This window comes from Bos mutus, unplaced genomic scaffold (genome assembly GCF_027580195.1).
Source record: "Bos mutus isolate GX-2022 unplaced genomic scaffold, NWIPB_WYAK_1.1 CTG197, whole genome shotgun sequence".
Taxonomy (NCBI): domain Eukaryota; kingdom Metazoa; phylum Chordata; class Mammalia; order Artiodactyla; family Bovidae; genus Bos; species Bos mutus.
The window spans coordinates 206,627-225,217 of record NW_027219421.1 but is presented as its reverse complement, the minus strand read 5'-3'; the positions used below and the strand labels follow the sequence as shown (position 1 = coordinate 225,217).

At 38.4% G+C, this 18,591-nt stretch overlaps 1 protein-coding gene across 1 annotated transcript in view; it reads right to left on the bottom strand.

Moving 5' to 3' along the window:
* Positions 1-4,945: 4,945 nt before the first annotated feature.
* LOC102280321 (ATP-binding cassette sub-family C member 4) overlaps positions 4,946-18,591 on the bottom strand; it is a 219,622-nt gene continuing 205,976 nt past the window's right edge. Inside the window, 3 exon segments of the mRNA XM_070366731.1 lie at positions 4,946-5,008; positions 5,259-5,348; positions 12,567-12,722. Of these exon segments, the coding sequence (XP_070222832.1) occupies positions 4,946-5,008; positions 5,259-5,348; positions 12,567-12,722 (309 nt within the window).

Below are 18,591 nucleotides of genomic sequence, written 5' to 3'. Positions count from 1 at the left end.
TTGAAATAAAGAGATCAATAGATATTGCCCATTATTAATATAGCTGTCAGCTAGTCTCTCTTCCAGCCTCCCTGGTGGCTCAGTGGTAAAAATCCGCCTGCCAATGGAGAAGATGCAGGAAACAAGGGTTCGACCCTAGGTTGGGAAGATCCCCAGAGAAAGAAATGGCAACCCACTCCAGGATTCTTGCCTGGAAAATCCAATGGACAACGGAGCTTGGAGGACTATAATCCATGGCATCACAAAGAGTTAGTGATTAAACAACAACGATCTCTCCTCATGTCCTTCCTGCTTTATTTCTCTCCTTTGCATGTGTCAGTACTGAAATTTTATTACACATGAATTACCTTGTTTTTCATCTTCTCTATGAAAATACAAGTTCCAAAAGGGTAGAGACTTTGCCTCTTTTGATGACTGTGAGAGCCCCAGAATCTGAAACACTGCCTATCTAGAAAGCTCTTCATAGATATTTGTTAATGGCATGAATGAAGTCACAAGTTCATCTCAACCTGTGACATATCTGTTCCTATAAATTAGGAAATAAACCCATATATACAGATCATTCATATGTAATTCTATTTTTCTTAAATGTCATTAATTGTAAAAGAAATATGTTCCTTATAACAATTAACTGGTTTCAAGATATCATAACATCATACTTTTAAACTGTGGAAACCATTTTGAAAACTTATAATTTAAGGAAGACAGAGCAAGTAAAACTAATCAAAATAATATAGCCCAGTAACAGAATTATTTTTGATTCTGTACATATGAATTTGTTCTGATCTTCAGATAATTTTTGAGCAAAACTGCAGCCAAGCTGAAACTAATAAACTGAACTTGTAAGACACCTCATTTCTATTATCATAAACATTTTCAGAGTAACCTACTGTGTGTACTGCATCTACCAACCAGGTGCCAACGCCTCTCACAAGAAGTTAACATAGATGTCAGATTGTTTGCAGAACCTTCTTACTTCTCAAAAAGAAAGGCTGGTGTGGGCAGGAAGGAGACAGTGAAACGCAAGCAACAGATGGGGAAGAGCTTTTACTAGAGCAGGACGAGCAGTAAAGGAAGTAAAGGGACAGCCTGTTCACTTGAATACAAGGCCCCGGCAAATGGACATGTGACCTGTCCCACTGCAAGGACTGAACCACGTGGTTCCAGATGCACAGTCTGCTAAAGCCCAGGTTTCTGTATCTTGGTTTCCTGTGTGATAAAATCTACTTGTGCCCTAACAGAGACACTATCAATATCGAACCTTTAACTACATGCTTTTTTTCCCCAGTTTTGACATGACATACCACACTCTTAAGAGCATATCCCAGAATCTAAGCTGTTTTGTTTTTTAACAGAAGCAACACATCGATGATTCATTTCCAGTTTTATCTACTGTGCCCTTTTAACCTTTGTGCTTCATCTTCAGTCACTATTCATGTTGTATTAGGAGAGCTGCATTTGCTTTTAAGGTGCCCCAATCATCCGTCTAGTCAAGGCTATGGTTTTTCCAGTGGTCATGTATGGATGTGAGAGTTGGACTGTGAAGAAAGCTGAGCGCTGAAGAATTGATGCTTTTGAACTGTGGTGTTGGAGAAGACTCTTGAGAGTCCCTTGGACTGCAAAGAGATCCAACCAGTCCATTCTGAAGGAGATCAGCCCTGGGATTTCTTTGGAGCAAAAGATGCTGAAGCTAAAACCCCAATACTTTGGCCACCTCATCATGAAGAGTTGACTCATTGGAAAAGACTGATGCTGGGAGGGATTGGGGGCAGGAGGATAAGGGGATGACAGAGGATGAGACGGCTGGATGGCATCACTGACTCGATGGACGTGAGTCTCAGTGAACTCCGGGGTTGGTGATGGACAGGGAGGCCTGGCATGCTGCGATTCATGGGGTCGTAAAGAGTCAGACACAACTGAGCGACTGAACTGAACTGAATCAGCACTAATTTCTGGTGAACCTTCTTCAGTTTATAGTTGTTGTTGTTTAGTTGCTCATTCATGTCCAACTCTTGCAATCCCACCAGGCTCCTCTGTCCATGGAATTTCCCAGGTAAGAATACTGGAATGGGTTGCCATTTCTTTCAGGGCATCTCTGACCCAGGGATCAAATCCTCATCTCCTGAACTGCAGGTGGATTCTTTACCACTGAGCCACCTGGGAAGCCCAAATATTGTTGTTGTTTTTCAGTATATGAAAAATGTATTTTTAGAATATCCTGAAAAATAACCAAAGTGAGATGGGCAGCATCCATTGAGCTGTCTCCCTTTTGAATGTCGACCTCCTTCAAGGGAGAAGGAGAGACAGAATTAAGGGGACTTAAAAAAAAATTTAAAAGCATCTTTTACTTTTTAACTGAAGTTCTTAAAGAGGAAAACAGCAGTGCCTTCTTACTCTTAGGCTGACTGTACAAGTCTGGTTCACATTTCCAATTTGATGTCATTTATAAACTAGTGATTGGGGTTTTAGGCAACCTAAAAATTGACCTCTTTGCTCTAGTGATATTCCTTAGACTGAAAAATCATCCCATCATTGTGTTTCTCTAGGCAGTATTTCTTTATAACATTTTTATGTTTTTTCAATGAAAGATTTGGTATGTTTTCTAAAAACTAGGATACCAAATCTTAGGTTAAAAACAAAATCATAAAGAAAAAAATTCCTAGAGAAACAGAATGATAGGATGACTTCTCACTAAGAGATATCACTAAAGTAACAGGGTCAATTCCAGAAGCAACACATGGAAACCATACACTTCACTTTATGAAATAAACTCATGTTTATTTCTATTTACATAAACTTCAAATATAGTTTAAATAAAGCTGGATCTTAGTATCATCTACCATTTCAACCACTTTATCATTTTTAGAATTCAGAGGTGAATACATTTTATTCTAAACTTGGCTCCTACAGATGATTTAAATGTAAGTTAGAGCCAAGTTCTAAGATAGTTTTCAACAGAATTTGTCTCCCAATTAATATTTCTTTACTGCCTATGTAACAATGTGTTCTAAAATTCTCGAGTAATTTTACTACCTGAAAATCTGTGAAGAGAGATCTCAAGATTGGAAACAAATAGGAAAATAAGTTACAAGTATGTCCAGCTTTTTAAGCTGATAATGTCATGACAATGATATGTCTGATAATGTCCCCATTATATCTTCCTGTGAGTTCGACAGAAGTGGATCATACTATCTTTATTTACATTTGATAGTTCACTGCTCTCCCCACCTCTTTCTTCTAGAATTTCACTGTAGAAAGACTAATAAATTTAAATGAAATCAGAGATCCACTGCTTTTCAAGTAGACAATTGAATCAACTGAAACAATTGATCCAAATTGGGAAAATAAAATCCCCACAGTTGTTGGAAAGCAGGGTGGGTATGTAAAGACTCAGTGCCCACATGCTTTCAGAAATCAGAATTACTGGCAGGAAATTGTTAGTCCTTCAAATCTACTTGTTCAGAGTTACAGCTCATCTGTATACTACAGATTACAGAGATCTCCCAGAGGGGTGACACTAAATGACAGAATGAAGAGTTGGGGAGCAATTGGTCACTAGGATTTGTGAAAAAAACAAAGCACAATTTTTTTTTTTTTTTTTTAAATAAATAAGCTGCACTTCTCTGAATGAAGAGATCGAATACGAAGATCATGGCATCTGGTCCCATCACTTCATGGGAAATAGATGGGAAAACAATGGAAACAGTGTCAGACTTTATTTTTCTGGGCTCCAAAATCACTACAGATAATGACTGCAGCCATGAAATTAAAAGACGCTTACTCCTTGGAAGGAAAGTTATGACCAAACTAGATAGCATATTCAAAAGCAGAGACATTACTTTGCCAACAAAGGTTCATCAAGTCAAGGCTACGGTTTTCCTGTGGTCATGTATGGATGTGAGAGTTGGACTGTGAAAAGGCTGAGCGCCAAAGAATTGATGCTTTTGAACTGTGGTGTTGGAGAAAACTCTTTAGAGTCCCTTGGACTGCAAGGAGATCCAACCAGTACATTCTGAAGGAGATCAGCCCTGGGATTTCTTTTGAAGGAATAATGCTAAAGCTGAAACTCCAGTACTTTGGCCACCTCATGCGAAGAGTTGACTCATTGGAAAAGACTCTGATGCTGGGAAGGATTGGGAGCAGGAGGAGGAGGGGATGATAGAGGATGAGATGGCCAGATGGCATCACTGACTCGATGGACGTGAGTCTGGGTGAACTCCTGGAGTTGGTGATGGACAGGGAGGCCTGGTGTGCTGCGATTCATGAGGTCACAAAGAGTCGGACACGACTGAGCGAATGATCTGATCTGATCTGATCTGATTTATTAAGTGCCTAATTTTTAAAAGCAAGAGACTGAGCTAGGCCCTATGAGCAATTATAAGTTTGTGGTTTACAAGTCTGGATAGTTTCTGCCATTAATAGCTCAGGATCAATTTGCACAACTATGACAAATACATAAAATAATATGTGTTAAAATATTTGGCAAAACTAATACAATATTGTAAAGTTTAAAAATAAAATAAAATTAAAAAAGTAAATAAATAAAAGAGAAAAAAATATACAAACCAACAGCACCTTAAAAGTCAAAATCCATTTCATTCAAGGAAATTCAAATAAGTCATCCAAAGGAAAATACTACACAAATAATAGAACATCCTCTAAAAATGAACCTATTTGTATAAAAACTTGGCAAAAGCTCCAGAGTACTGTTACCTGCATTCACTGTGCAGCATAAAAATGACATTATTGCCAATATATAATTATTATCACATTCCAACTGTATAATTTACCTTTATAAACACTTTCTTATGAAACTTCACAGCATTTTAGTCATATGATTTCATTTATCTTTTAGTTAATAATGGAAAACTATTATTGCCTCCACATAGTAGATGTTCCCAAAGACCAGAGAAATACAATGAATATTATAGTCTTATTAGGGTAATTAATTCACTAGGTCACTAGTAGAATTTGAATCCATAATTTTAACATCTAGTTTAGTGCTCTGCTAAAGACAAAAACAAAAACAAAAAAATGTGTCTAGTTGCTCTGGGTTCTAGGGAAAAAGCTAAATGGAAAACTTGAGGCATTATATTGTTAGCTTTCATCATCATCAGTATACACATTTTAAGTGCACTCAAGTCATCAATGTTCTGCTAGGAGGTAAACAAAGTCGGTTAAACTTATATGGTATCCTTAATTACCTGCAATACTTTAAATATACACACACACATACTGACGCTAACAAGTTAAATTACCTCTTCTAAAGCATCCCACAGCTCCTCATCCTCATGCACATTGAAGGGATCCAAATTTTTCCTCATTGCTCCACTGAATAAAAAAGGTTCCTAAAGAGCCCAAATAGTAAATGTTATTACTGTGAACTTTATTCATTTTATTCCTGTGCTTATAAAACAGAATTAAAATCCAAGAAAATCAAATTTCACTGTAATCATTAATAATAAGGTTGCAAATACCTGTTCACAAAACAGTATTGGTAAATTAATTTTCCACTGTACAAAGTACATAGCAAAATATCCTGGAGACCATTGAACACTAACCAAAGAAATTGCTAAAGTGTGTCCTCTTAAGAAAAAACTGAAGAAGAGAAAGGAAGATTTGATTTTCCTAAAGGCCTTCCTGGTAATATCTGCTTAGTAAAATAATGAAGCTATAATTTGACAAATTTTACATCAAGAGAGCTAGATAAATTGTCAATCCTGGTGTGATACTGGGAAATACCAACAGCACAGTTAGTTATTTCTGCCTTAAAGCAAAATTGTAAGAAAAAATCTTACAGTCTTCATGTGCAGTCTTCAGTGCCAATGTGCACTGAAGAATAAAGAGCAAGCTATTTTCTCCATTGGTAAACCAGTCTTCTAGGCTCTGGAATTGCTTCACAGGTGTGAACAGAACATCCCCACACATCCAAGGGCAACGTCAGCTCCTGGGGCCTGCGGCTCCTCTCTCCATGGAGATATCACCTCTGATCCTGCACCAGATGGTCCCCACATTCTCTTACCGGTGCGTCAGGACAACCTGCCTCACAGAACCTCGTTATTAACTGCAAGGTCAGGATTATCTGAAACCCATAGGACCTGTGTCATAATAAAACTGCTTTGATTTAAATAGCTCTTCCTATTCATCTGCTTCCAGAGAAGGCAATGGCACCCCACTCCAGTACTCTTGCTTGGAAAATCCCATGGACGGAGGAGCCTGTTAGGCTGCAATCCATGGGGTCGCTAAGAGTCGGACACGACTGAACGACTTCACTTTCACTTTTCACTTTCGTGCATTGGAGAAGGAAATGGCAACCCACTCCAGTGTTCTTGCCTGGAGAATCCCAGGGACGGGGGAGCCTGGTGGGCTGCCGTCTATGGGATCGCACAGAGTCAGACAGGACTGAAGTGACTTAGCATAGCATTAGCATTCATCTGCTTCAGGAGGAACCACAAGCAAATTACTCTGGAAATATATGCCTCTTCTGGGCTTCAAGAGGGAATTTTGAAACACATGTAGGCCATTTAAGTTTCTCCTGGAAGACTCAAGTAAACCATGCCACAAGAATATTGGCAGGAGAAAAGAGTTCAATCAGCTCCTTTCAATGAATGTGTAGAAAAAGAGGAGGCACACATGTGGGAACAAGAGGGGATCTCACTCTTCACAAGTGTCTGGAACTGCTGGAATAACCAGCTCAAATCCAAAAGTACAAGCTACATTTTAAAAAGGCAAAGGAACCAGAGATCCAATTGATGACATCCATTGGCTCATAGAAAAAGCAAGACAATTCCAGAAAAAACATCTATTTCTGCTTCATTGACTACACTAAAGCCTTTGACTATGTAGATCACAACAAACTGTGGAAGATTCTTCAAGAGATTAGAATACGAGACCACCTTACCTGCCTTCTGAGAAACCTGTATGCAGGTAGAGAAGCAACAGTTAAAATCAGATATGGAACAACAGAATGGTTCAAAATTGGGAAAGCAGTACATCAAAGCTGCAGACTGTCATCCCTGCTTATTTAACTTAAATGCAGAAAACATTATGTGAAATGCTGGGCTGGATGAGTCACAAGGTAGAATCAAGATTGCTGGAAGAAGTATCAACAACCTCAGATATGCAGATAATACCACTTTAAGCTGGTTTTATAAAAGGCAGAAGAACCAGAGATCAAATTGCCAATCCACTGGATCATTGAAGAAGCAAGAGAGTTCCAGAAAAACATCTATTTCTGCTTTATTGACTATGCCAAAGCCTTTGACTGTGTGGATCACAATAAACTGTGGGAAATTCTGAGAGATGGGAATACCAGACCATCTGACCTGCCTCTTGAGAAACATGTATGCGGGTCAGGAAGCAACAATTAGAACTGGACATGGAACAACAGACTGGTTCCAAATAGGAAAAGGAGTACGTCAAGGCTGTATATTGTCACCCTGCTGATTTAACTTCTAAGCAGAGTACATCATGAGAAACGCTGGGCTGGAGGAAGCACAAGCTGGAATCAAGATTGCAGGGAGAAATATCAATAACCTAAGATATGCAGATGACACCACCCTATGGCAGAAAGTGAAGAAAACTAAAGAGCCTGTTGATGAAAGTGAAAGAGGAGAGTGAAAAAGTTGGTGTAAAGCTCAACATTCAGAAAACTAAAATCATGGCATCTGGTCCCATCACCTCATGGCAGATAGATGGGGAAACAGTGTCAGACTTTATTTTTCTGGGCTCCAAAATCACTGCAGATGTTGACTGCAGCCATGAAATCAAAAGATGCTTACTCCTTGGAAGGAAAGTTATGACCAACCTAGACAGCATATTAAAAAGCAGAGACATTTCTTTGTCAACAAAGGTCCGTCTAGTTAAGGCTATGGTTTTTCCAATGGTCATGTATGGATGTGAGAGTTGGACTATAAGGAAAGCTGAGTGCTGAAGAATTGATGCTTTTGAACTGTGGTGTTGGAGAAGACTCTTGGGAGTCCCTTGTACTGCAAGGAGACCCAACCAGTCCATCCTAAAGGAGATCAGTCCTGGGTGTTCATTGGAAGGACTGATGTTGAAGCTGAAACTCCCATACTTTGGCCACCTCATGCAAAGAACTGACTCATTTGAAAAGACCCTGATGCTGCATAAGATTGAGGGCAGGAGGAGAAGGGGACAACAGAGGATGAGACGGTTGGATGGCATCACCGACTCAATGGACATGGGTTTGGGTGGACTCTGGGAGTTGGTGATGGACAGGGAAGCCTGGTGTGCTGCGGTTCATGGGGTCACAAAGAGTCAGACACGACTGAGTAACTGAACTGAACTGAACTGAATCACTTTAATGGCAGAAAGTGAAGAGGAACTAAAGAGCCTGTTGAGGAATGTGAAAGAGGAGAGGGAAAAATCTGGCTTGAAACTCAACATTCAAAAAACGAAGATCATGGCATCTGGTCCCATCACTTCATGGCAAGTAGAAGGGGAAAAAGTAGAAACAGTGACAGACTTTATTTTCCTGGGCTCCAAAATCACTGTGGATGGTGACTGCAGCCACAAAATTAAAAGATGCTTGCTCCTTGGAAGAATAGCTATAACAAACCTGGACAGTATTGAAAAGCAGAGATGTCACTTTGCCGACCAAAGTCCACGTAGTCAAAGCTACGGTTTTTCCAGTTGTCAAGTATGGATGTAAGAGCTGGACCATAAAGAAGGCTTAGAGCTGAAAAATTGCTGCTTTTGAACTATGGTATTGGAAAAGACTCTTGAGAGTCCTTTGGACTGCGAGATCAAGCCAGTCAATCCAAAAGGAAATCAACCCTGAATATTCATTGGAAGGATGGATGCTGAAGCTGAAGCTCCAATACTTTGGCCACCTGATGTGAAGAGCTGACTCATTGCAAAAGACTCTGATGCTGGGAAGGATTGAGGGCAAGAGGATAAGGGGGTGACAGAGGATGAGATGGTTGGATGGCATCACTGACTCAATGGACATGAGTGTGAGCAAACTCAGGGAGATAGTGATGGAGAGAGAAGCGTGGAGTGCTGCAGTTCATGGGATGGCAAACAGTCGGATATGACTTAGCTACTGAACAACAACAGAGGTAATATTGGAAATGTCAGTGCCCTGATCCCTAAGAATAAAGATAGTACTTACTGAATGTTACCAAGAACCAAGCATGGGTCACAAACATTTTTTAATGCAGTCACATCTTCACAACAAATCTGTGTGGCAGTAATTCCTAGACCTAGTTGAAGGACAAGGACTTTGAAGCTTGGAAGCCAAGTGACTTCATCAAGGCCTCACAGTCGTATGAGGCAGAGCATGAATAAAAATGTGGGTCATGTAGATACTCTGTCTACACTCAAATATTCTACCTTGGCTGCTTCCTGAATGATTTCCTGGGGCCCTTTACACCCTGCAAAGTCTCTCCAGACTCTCAACCAACATTGCCCCTTGGAGACAAAAGCATACAATGGTTGGTGATCAATTCCATGTGGATACAAAGCTTAGCACTGTTTTATAAGCATTTTCTCTGGAGTGTGTACAAAAGCATGCTCAAAAGTAGTGTGGAAACCAACTGAAGAGAACAAAACCCTGATAATGTCATGATATGTTTAGTCTTTGCTCAGATAGGTTTGCAATACATTACTGGCAGAGCTAAGAATCATCTAACATTATTCCTTTATTTATAGAGTTCTTTTATGACTTCCCTGGTGGCTCAGACGGTAAAGGATCTGCCTATAATTTGGGAGACCTGAGTTCAATCCCTGGGTCAGGAAGATCTCCTGGAGAAGGAAAGGGAAACCCACTCCAGTATTCTTGCCAGGAAAATCCCATGGACAGAGGAACCTGGTAGGCTACAGTCCATAGGGTCGCAAAGAGCCAGACATGACTGTGTGACTTCACTTTCACTTCACTTTTATGTACACAAGCATACAACTTGTTCTTATCAAGAAGCATTAAAAGCAATGCAGGGCATGTTTCTTGATACTTTCATCCAAGGACATAAAAGAACTTTACAGACATTCCCATTATTTCTGCTGATTTCATCTGGCCCATTGCAGGGGTGAGGACAATGAGAACTTAAAACTTGGGAATCTTATATGATATTATACATGTTTCGATGCCCAGTTCAGGTTTGATGCAGGATACAGGATGCTTGGGGCTGGTGCACTGGGATGATCCAGAGGGATGGTACGGGGGGGGAGGTGGGAGGGGGTTTAAGGTTGGGGAACACGTGTACGCCTGTGGTGGATTCATGTTGATGTATGGCAAAACCGATACAATATTGTAAAGTAAAAACAAAACAAAACAAAACTTGGGAATCTAAACTCATGCATTTTCTACTATAATCACAGTATTAAATCTAACAACCAGAGGGAATCTCAAAATACAAGGATGATACATGCTGAAAATTAATTTCCATTTTTCCTAAAAAGGGATATATTTTTCAAAAAATTTAATTTCGATGTTTGGCAAAACTAATGCAATGTTATGAAGTTTAAAAATAAAATAAAATTTAAAAAAATTAATTGTGGTAAAATACACATAACATAAAATTTTCTACCTTAACCACTTTTAAGTGCACAGTTCAGTGGTATTTGGAGAAAGGCATAGCAACCCACTCCAGTATTCTGGCTTGGGAAATCCCATGGGGCAGAGGAGCCTGGTGGGCTACAGTCCATAGGGTCACAAAGAGGTATTAAATACATCCACACTGTTGTATAGCGATCACCACCATTCAGCCATAGAATTCCTTTCATCTTGCAAAACTGACATTCTGTACCCATTAACAACAATTCCCTGCTCTTTAATCTTGGCAGCTCCTGGCAACCACAATTCTATTTCCTGTCTTCATGAATTATATAGTTACCTCATATCAGCAGAATAATATGGTATTTTTCATTTGTGACTGGGGCTTATTTAACTTAGCATAATGCCCTCAAACTTCATCTGTGTTGTGGTGTGTATCAGAATCTCCTTCCTTTATATGAGTGAATAACATTCCATTGTATGTTATGCACCACATTTTATTTATCCAGTCATCTGTCAGTGGACACTTGGGTGCCTCTACCTTTCTGCTATTGTGAATAATGCTGCTGTGAATATGCATGCACAGATATCTCTTCAAAACCCTGCTTCAATTCTTTTTGGTTTACACCCTACAGTAGAACTGCTGGATCATATGACAGTTCTATATAAGACATACAAACACAATGAAATACTACTCAGTCATAAAAAAGAATGAAATAATGCCATTTCAGCAATATTGATGGACTTAGAGACTATTGTAAGTGAAGTGGGAAAGGCAAAGACAAATACCATATGATGTCACTTATCTATGGAATCTAAAATATGACACAAATGAACTTATCTACAAGACAGAAACAGACTCAAATATAGGGAATATATTTGTTGTTGCCATGGGGATGGAAAGGTGGGGGAGGGATGGATTGAGAGTTTGGGATTAGCAGATTGAAACTATTATATATAGAATGGAAAAACAATAAGGTCCTACTGCATAGCACAGGGAAATATATTCAATATCCTGTAATAAACCATAATTAAAAAGAATGTGTATGTGTATATATATTACATATATATTATCTATAATAGATATCACATATAAATAATATATCTTACATATTATATTACAACAGAATCATTTTACTCTACACCAGAATCACTTTGTTGGACACTAAAACAACACCGTAAACCAACTACACTTCAATATAATTTTTTTTTTTAAAACCTGATATTGGTTGAGAACATCTGTTGAAAATACCTGCTACCTGTTTACAATAGCCAGGACATGGAAGCAACCTAGATGTCCATCAGCAGACGAATGGATAAGAAAGCTGTGGTACATATACACAATGAAATATTATTCAGCTATTAAAAAGAATGCATTTGAATCAGTTCTCATGAGGTGGTTGAAACTGGAGCCTATTATACAGAGTGAAGTAAGTCATAAAGAAAAATACCAATATAGTATATTAACACATATATATGGAATTTAGAAAGATGGTAATGTTGACCCTATATGCGAGACAGCAAAAGAGACAAAGATGTAAAGAACAAACTTTTGGACTCTGTGGGAGAGGGCAGGGGTGGGATGATTTGAGAGAATAGAATTGAAACATGTATATTATCATATGTGAAATAGATCACCAGTCCAGGTTCAATGCACGAGACAGGGTGCTCAGGGCTGGTGCACTGGGATGAACCTGAGGGATGGGATGGGGAGGCAAGTGGTAGGGGGGTTTAGAATGGGGAACACATGTACACCCAGGGCTGATTCATGTGAATGTATGGCAGGAACCACCACAATATTATAAAGTAATTAGCCTCCAATTAAAATATTAAAAAAGAACTAATATAATTATGTAAAGTTTAAAAATAAAATAGAATTAAAAAATATATAAATAAATAAAAAGAAAACACCTGCTACTAAAAAGTATGGTCTCCTGGGAAATAAAAGATCAATACTTCTATGTAATTTGGAAAAACCCAATCAAATAAAAAGTAATTAAACCTAGGTGCTGTATAAAAAGAACGTGTGAAAACATTCTGATGTGCATACCTGAGGTATAGACGAGATGTTCATCCTTAAATCTTTAACACCCAACTGTGTTGTCAAGATCTCATCAATGTGAATTTTACCTTCAGGCTTTGAAAATCTAAAAAGGGCAGCAATGAGGGAACTTTTTCCAGCTCCTGTCCTTCCAACAATGCCAACCTGTAAAGAGATACAGGAGGAATTGAGAATTAATAACACACAATAAAGAAAGCTAAGCACTGAAGAATTGATGCTTTTGAACTGTGGTGTTGGAGAAGACTCTTGAGAGTCCCTTGGACTGCAAGGAGATCAGTCCTGAGTGTTCATTGGAAGGACTGATGCTGAAGCTGAAACTCCAATACTTTGGCCACCTGATGTGAAGAGCTGACTCATTTGAAAAGACCCTGATGCTGGGAAAAATTGAGGGCAGGAGAAGAGGACAACAGAGGATGAGATGGCTGGATGACATCACTGACTCAATGGATATGAGTTTGAGTAAAGCCTGGGAGTTGGTGATGGACAGGGAGGCCTGGCGTGCTGCAGCCCATGGGGTTGCAGAGAGTCGGACACGACTGAGCAACTGAACTGAATGAACCTGGGAAAAACCCTGAGTGTTGAATTGTAAAAGTTCTATGTAGAGGGTAGTCTAAATGTTTCTCAACCATGGAATTATTGTAAATTGGGGCCAGATAATCCATTATTGGGGGGGGTGATTTAGGGGCCTGTCCTGTATATTGTAGGATGATCAGCAGTATCTCTGGACTTTACACACTGGGTATCAGAAACATCCCCCACATTGTGGCAACCAGAACTGTCAGACATTGACAAATGTCCTAGTTGAGATCCAACAACTTCATTGTTAAAAATAACAGAATGAATCTACAGGCAGTGACAAGTCAGTAGTATCCTAGGTGGTCCAGAAAAATTAAGTCTAAATTAGTTTTATTCCTAGGGTTTGGGTATTTTGACCTTGAGAATTATGTAGAAAATTTTACAGCGATGTGAACAAGTCAAGTCAGAATTGTTATATACAAACAACTATTCATTTTCTGAAGGGTCTATTATTTAAGAGGAATCATTCTTTGGTAGAGAAACTACATCAATTCCTGATATTAAATAAATATCTTAATGATTTTCTGTCTTGGAAAGAAACATTTTAAAATTATAAAATTCAGGTTTCAGTGTCATAAAAGGCAGTAGCCAGTAGATAAAACTAACATAATGAGACTTAACAACAACAGAAACATTTGCTATTTATAGGGATCTATCATCTCAGCACTTCAAAAAGGCATTTTACAAACCAATTTATATTTACAATTGCACCTAGGAAACACACATGTTAAGTATCAGTCTATTTATTAAAGCCAAAGCAGAGAGAAATTAAGTGCACTAACACTATGATAGAAAAATCAATATAATGGAGGTAAAATGCAGGTAAGAAATGAAACTGTACTGTAAAACTAGCTTTTACCTGTCTGCATTCAAACATGTATGCAGAAAGTGGCTTTTTTTTTTTTTTACTGTTTCTTATTTTTTAAATTATTAAATGATAATATATTTACAGGAGATTTGGAAAATACAGAACAAAGTTACATTTAGTTCTACTCTTTTATTTTTTTAAACCACTAAGCTTGCCCAACTGATGATTCCTGATGGAAACTTCCCAGGAGATGATTTCATCTCTGTTTAGGAATCTGGAATTAGTGAGGGGTGCGAGACATGCTTTCAATCATTTGTAAATTAATTCAGTAAATTTTTAAAACTCAAGGCTTTAAATAGAAGAACTAGACGTTTCTGAGGACAGATTATATACTTGGAACCTCACATATTTTTCATTTGAAAACCTCCAAAGTTTCAAAGCTTATTCTGTGAAATCAGTAATGGAATTTTTAAAAAGAACTTAACATTTATAGAGATTAAAATGAGAAAAGTGGCTTTGGCTGATTTATCTTTGTAGCCATTTCATACCTTATTGTAAATTCTAATTTATGTAATTTAGATGGGCTACTCTAAATTAGAGTAAGGCAGGTGTAGAGCCAAATATATGGTTCATATGTTCTGTGTACAGGCAGACCTTGAAGCTATTTCGGACTTGGTTCCAGACCACTGCAATAAAGTGAATACTGCAAAAATAAGGTGTCATACACTATTTTTGTTTCTCTGTGCATCTTAAAGTTATGTTTGGTATATTGTAGTTTACTAACTGTATTTATCTAAAAAACAATACACATACCTCAATTTTCAAATACTTGATTGTTAAAAATTTCTAACTACCAGAATATTCAGCAGATTATGAGAACATTAAAGTTCACTGATCACCATAAGAAATAATAATAATGAGAAAGTTTGAAATATTGTGAGAAATACCAAACTATCACAACGAGACACAAAGTGAGCAAATTCTGTAGGAAAAATGGTGCCAATGAACTTTCTTGAGATAGAATTGGCACAAATGTCCAATTTGTAAAAAATACAATATCATATCAATGGGAAAAAAAAAAAACACGTATGCCTGTATTTCTGGGTGTTCTCATATGTAAACTAACTTACCTTAGGACACAGGTGAGGAGAACTGTGTCTGTGAGAACGTGTGCATATTCCCATGCTACCAGTTCCACTGAAATTGACCCATCTGTGCAAACTAGAACTCTTGTAGACTTTGGGTAAGAGGGCTGAGATATGCAGGAGCACCAAGAGCTGCTCATGACCACAGGACTGTGAGCTCCAAATTCCAGTGAAGAAAGAAAAAGGCAATTCAAAGAAAACTTGGCTCTGGCTATTCTACCAGTCAGTCATCAAAACTATAGTCTGAAAGTCTTTCATAGTCACCAATGGGTTTTAACAATTGCCTATGGAGATGATCCCAGTGTCAGTACTTTTACATTCCTAACACCAAAGACACCTGAAGAAGATCTTACATTAGCTTTGTCCCAACTGACTTTCTGTTTTCCCAAGAAGGCTGGGGTTTGTCTCTGACTGAGATAGGCTGGGACCTGGGACCCTTCCTGCAGTCTCTGCACCTGGACAAACATCTTGAACAACAAAATACAAAGAAACCATAAGGGACTAAAAATAACTGTAGGCCTATGCAGTTGGGGCAAATTGCAGACAAAAGGGTACAAAAAGACCAAAAAAAGCCCAACTGCTACTTCTGAAGAACTGGGAGCAAAAACAGGGTACTGTGCATGCCCACAATACCACCAAAGCAGTGGGCAAGCCACCTAAGCCAGCCCTCCCACCCCTGGACCTACCTTAACCCTCTTCCCATATAAGGAACTAGCTCACCCCACTGCCAAGGAATGCCTAGGGAAACTATTACTTGTTTTTGCTCCCTCCTGCTGCAGTAGGGACCCCAGTAAAGCCTTGTCTGAATGTCTTGTCTGTCCTGTTATTAATTTCAGTAACATAAGGAGCTCTCCAACTTGTTAGACATTTGCACCTGGATCTCTCTTCATACACAAACTCAACATGATCAACACACAACGCCCCACACAAAACAACTGCTCCCTCTGACTTCCCCACTTAACTGTCATTACTTCTTTTCCAGGCTCAACTGTCCATCTTACTTCCAGCTTTCCCTCAGTCCAGCATGCTGCCAAGCCCTGAAGATTGTACACTTGCAGTGTTCCATGGCTCAATCTCTAATTTTAAGGTCTACAGTCAACACCTGAGTGTCAGGCTGCATTATCTTTTAAAAAATAAAATAAAACAAACTTTTTTCTTAATCACTATGAGTACAAATGATTTTGAAAAACAAATAACTACTAGTCATTACCACAGCATTCTGATAAAACCATTTTTTAAGGTGTTGATACATTTTCTTTGCAGATTTCAGTGTGTATTTCTTTTTCCCTTTCTTTTCATTTCTGTGTATGTGTTCTTAAAGATATAAATTCATATATTTAAACAAAAGCAGATTAATATGAACATGCTGTTGTAATCTGTTTTCATTTAGCATATCAAAACTATATTTATTTTAATGGCTATATCATTTCAGTTCAGTCGCTCAGTCATGTCTGACTCTTTGTGACTGTCACTGTTTGTCACTGTTTCCACTGTCTCCGCATCTATTTGCCATGAAGTAATGGGGCCAGATGCTATGATCTTCGTCTTTTGAATGTTTGGTTTTAAGCCAGCTTTTTCAGTCTTCTCTTTCATTTTCATTAAGAGGCTCTTTAGTTCCTCTTTGCTTTCTGCAATAAGAGTGGTGTCATATGCATATCTAAGATTGTTGATATTTCTCCTAGCAATCTTGATTGCAGCTTGTGATTCATCCAGCCTGCATTTTGCATGATGTTCTCTGTGTATAAGTTAAATAAGCAGAATGACAATATACAGCCTTGATGTACTTGTTACCAAGTTTGAACCAGTCTGCTGTTCCAAGTCTGGTTCTAACTGTGGCTTCTCTACCTACATACACGTTTCTCAGAAGGCAGGTAAGGTGGTCTGGTATTCCCACCTTATTAAGAATACTCCACAGTTTGTTGTAATCCACACGATCAAAAGCTTTAGTGTAGTCAATCAAGCAGAAGTAGGTGTTTTTCTGGAATTCCCTTGCTTTTTTTATGACCAAAGGATGTTGGCAATTGGATATCTGGTTTCTTTGCCTTTTCTAAATCCAATTTGTACATCTAGAAGTGCTTGGTTCACACATACTGTTAAAACCTAGCTTGAAAGATTTAGAATATTACCTTGTTAGCATGTGAAATGAGTGCAATTGTGTGGTAGTTTGAACATTCTTTGGCATTGTCCTTCTTTGGGATTGGAATGAAAACTGACCTTTTCCAGTCCTGTGGCCACTGCTGAGTTTTCCAAAATTGCTGGCATATTGAGTGCAGCACTTTAACAGCATCATCTTTTAGGATCTGAACTAGCTCAACTGGAATTCCATCACTTCAACTAGCTTTGTTCATAGTGATGCTTCCTAAGGCCCACTTAACTTCACATTCTAGGATGTCTGGCCCTAGGTGAGTGACCACATCATCCTGGTTATCCAGGTCATTAAGACCTTTTTTTGTATAGTACTTCTGTATATTCTTGCCACCTTTTCATCTACTTCTGTTAGGTCCATATTGTTTCTATACTTTATTGTGCCCATTTTTACATGAAATAGTCCCTTGGTATCTTTAATTTTCTTGAACAGATCTCTAGTCTTTCCTATTTTATTGTTTTCCTCTATTTTTTTTTTTTTTTTGGAGTGTTCACTTAAGGCTTTCTTATCTCTTCTTGCTATTCATTAGAACTCTGCATTCAGATGAGTATACTTTTCCTTTTCTCCCTTGCCTTTCACTTCTCTTCTTTTCTCAGCTATTTGTAAGGACTCTTCAGACAACCATTTTGTTTTTTTGCATTTATTCTCCTTGGGGATGGTTTTGATCATTGCCTCCTGTACAATGTTATGAACCTCTATCCATAGATGTTCAGGCACTCTGTCTTTCAGATCTACTCCCTTGAGACTATTTGTCACTTCAACTGTATAATCGTTAAGGGATTTTATTTAGGTCATACCTGAATGGCCTAGAGGTTTTCCCTATGTTCTTCAACTTAAGTCTGAATTTTGCAAAGAGAAATTCATGATCTGAGCCTCAGTCAGCTCCAGTCTTGTTTTTGTTGACAGTATAGAGCTTCTCCATCTTCAGTTTCAAAGAATGTGATCAATCTGATTTCAGAATTGATAATCTCGTGATGTCCATGTGTAAAGTCATCTCTTGTGTTATTGGAAGAGGATGTTTGCTATGACCAGTGTGTTCTCTTGGCAAAAATCTGTTAGCCTTTGCCCTGCTTCATTTTGTACTCCAAGGCCAAACTTGCCTGTTACTCCAGGTATCTCTTAACTTCATAGTTTTGCATTCCAGTCCCCAGTGATGAAAAGGACATCTTTTTGGGGTGTTTGTTCTAGAAGGTCATGTAGGTCTTCATAGAACTGTTCAAGTTCAGCTTCTTTGGCATTAGTGCTTGGGGCATAGGCTTACATTACTGTGATACTGAATGGTTTGCTTTGGAAATGAAAAGAGGTCATTCTGTCATTTTTGAGACTGTACCCAAGTAC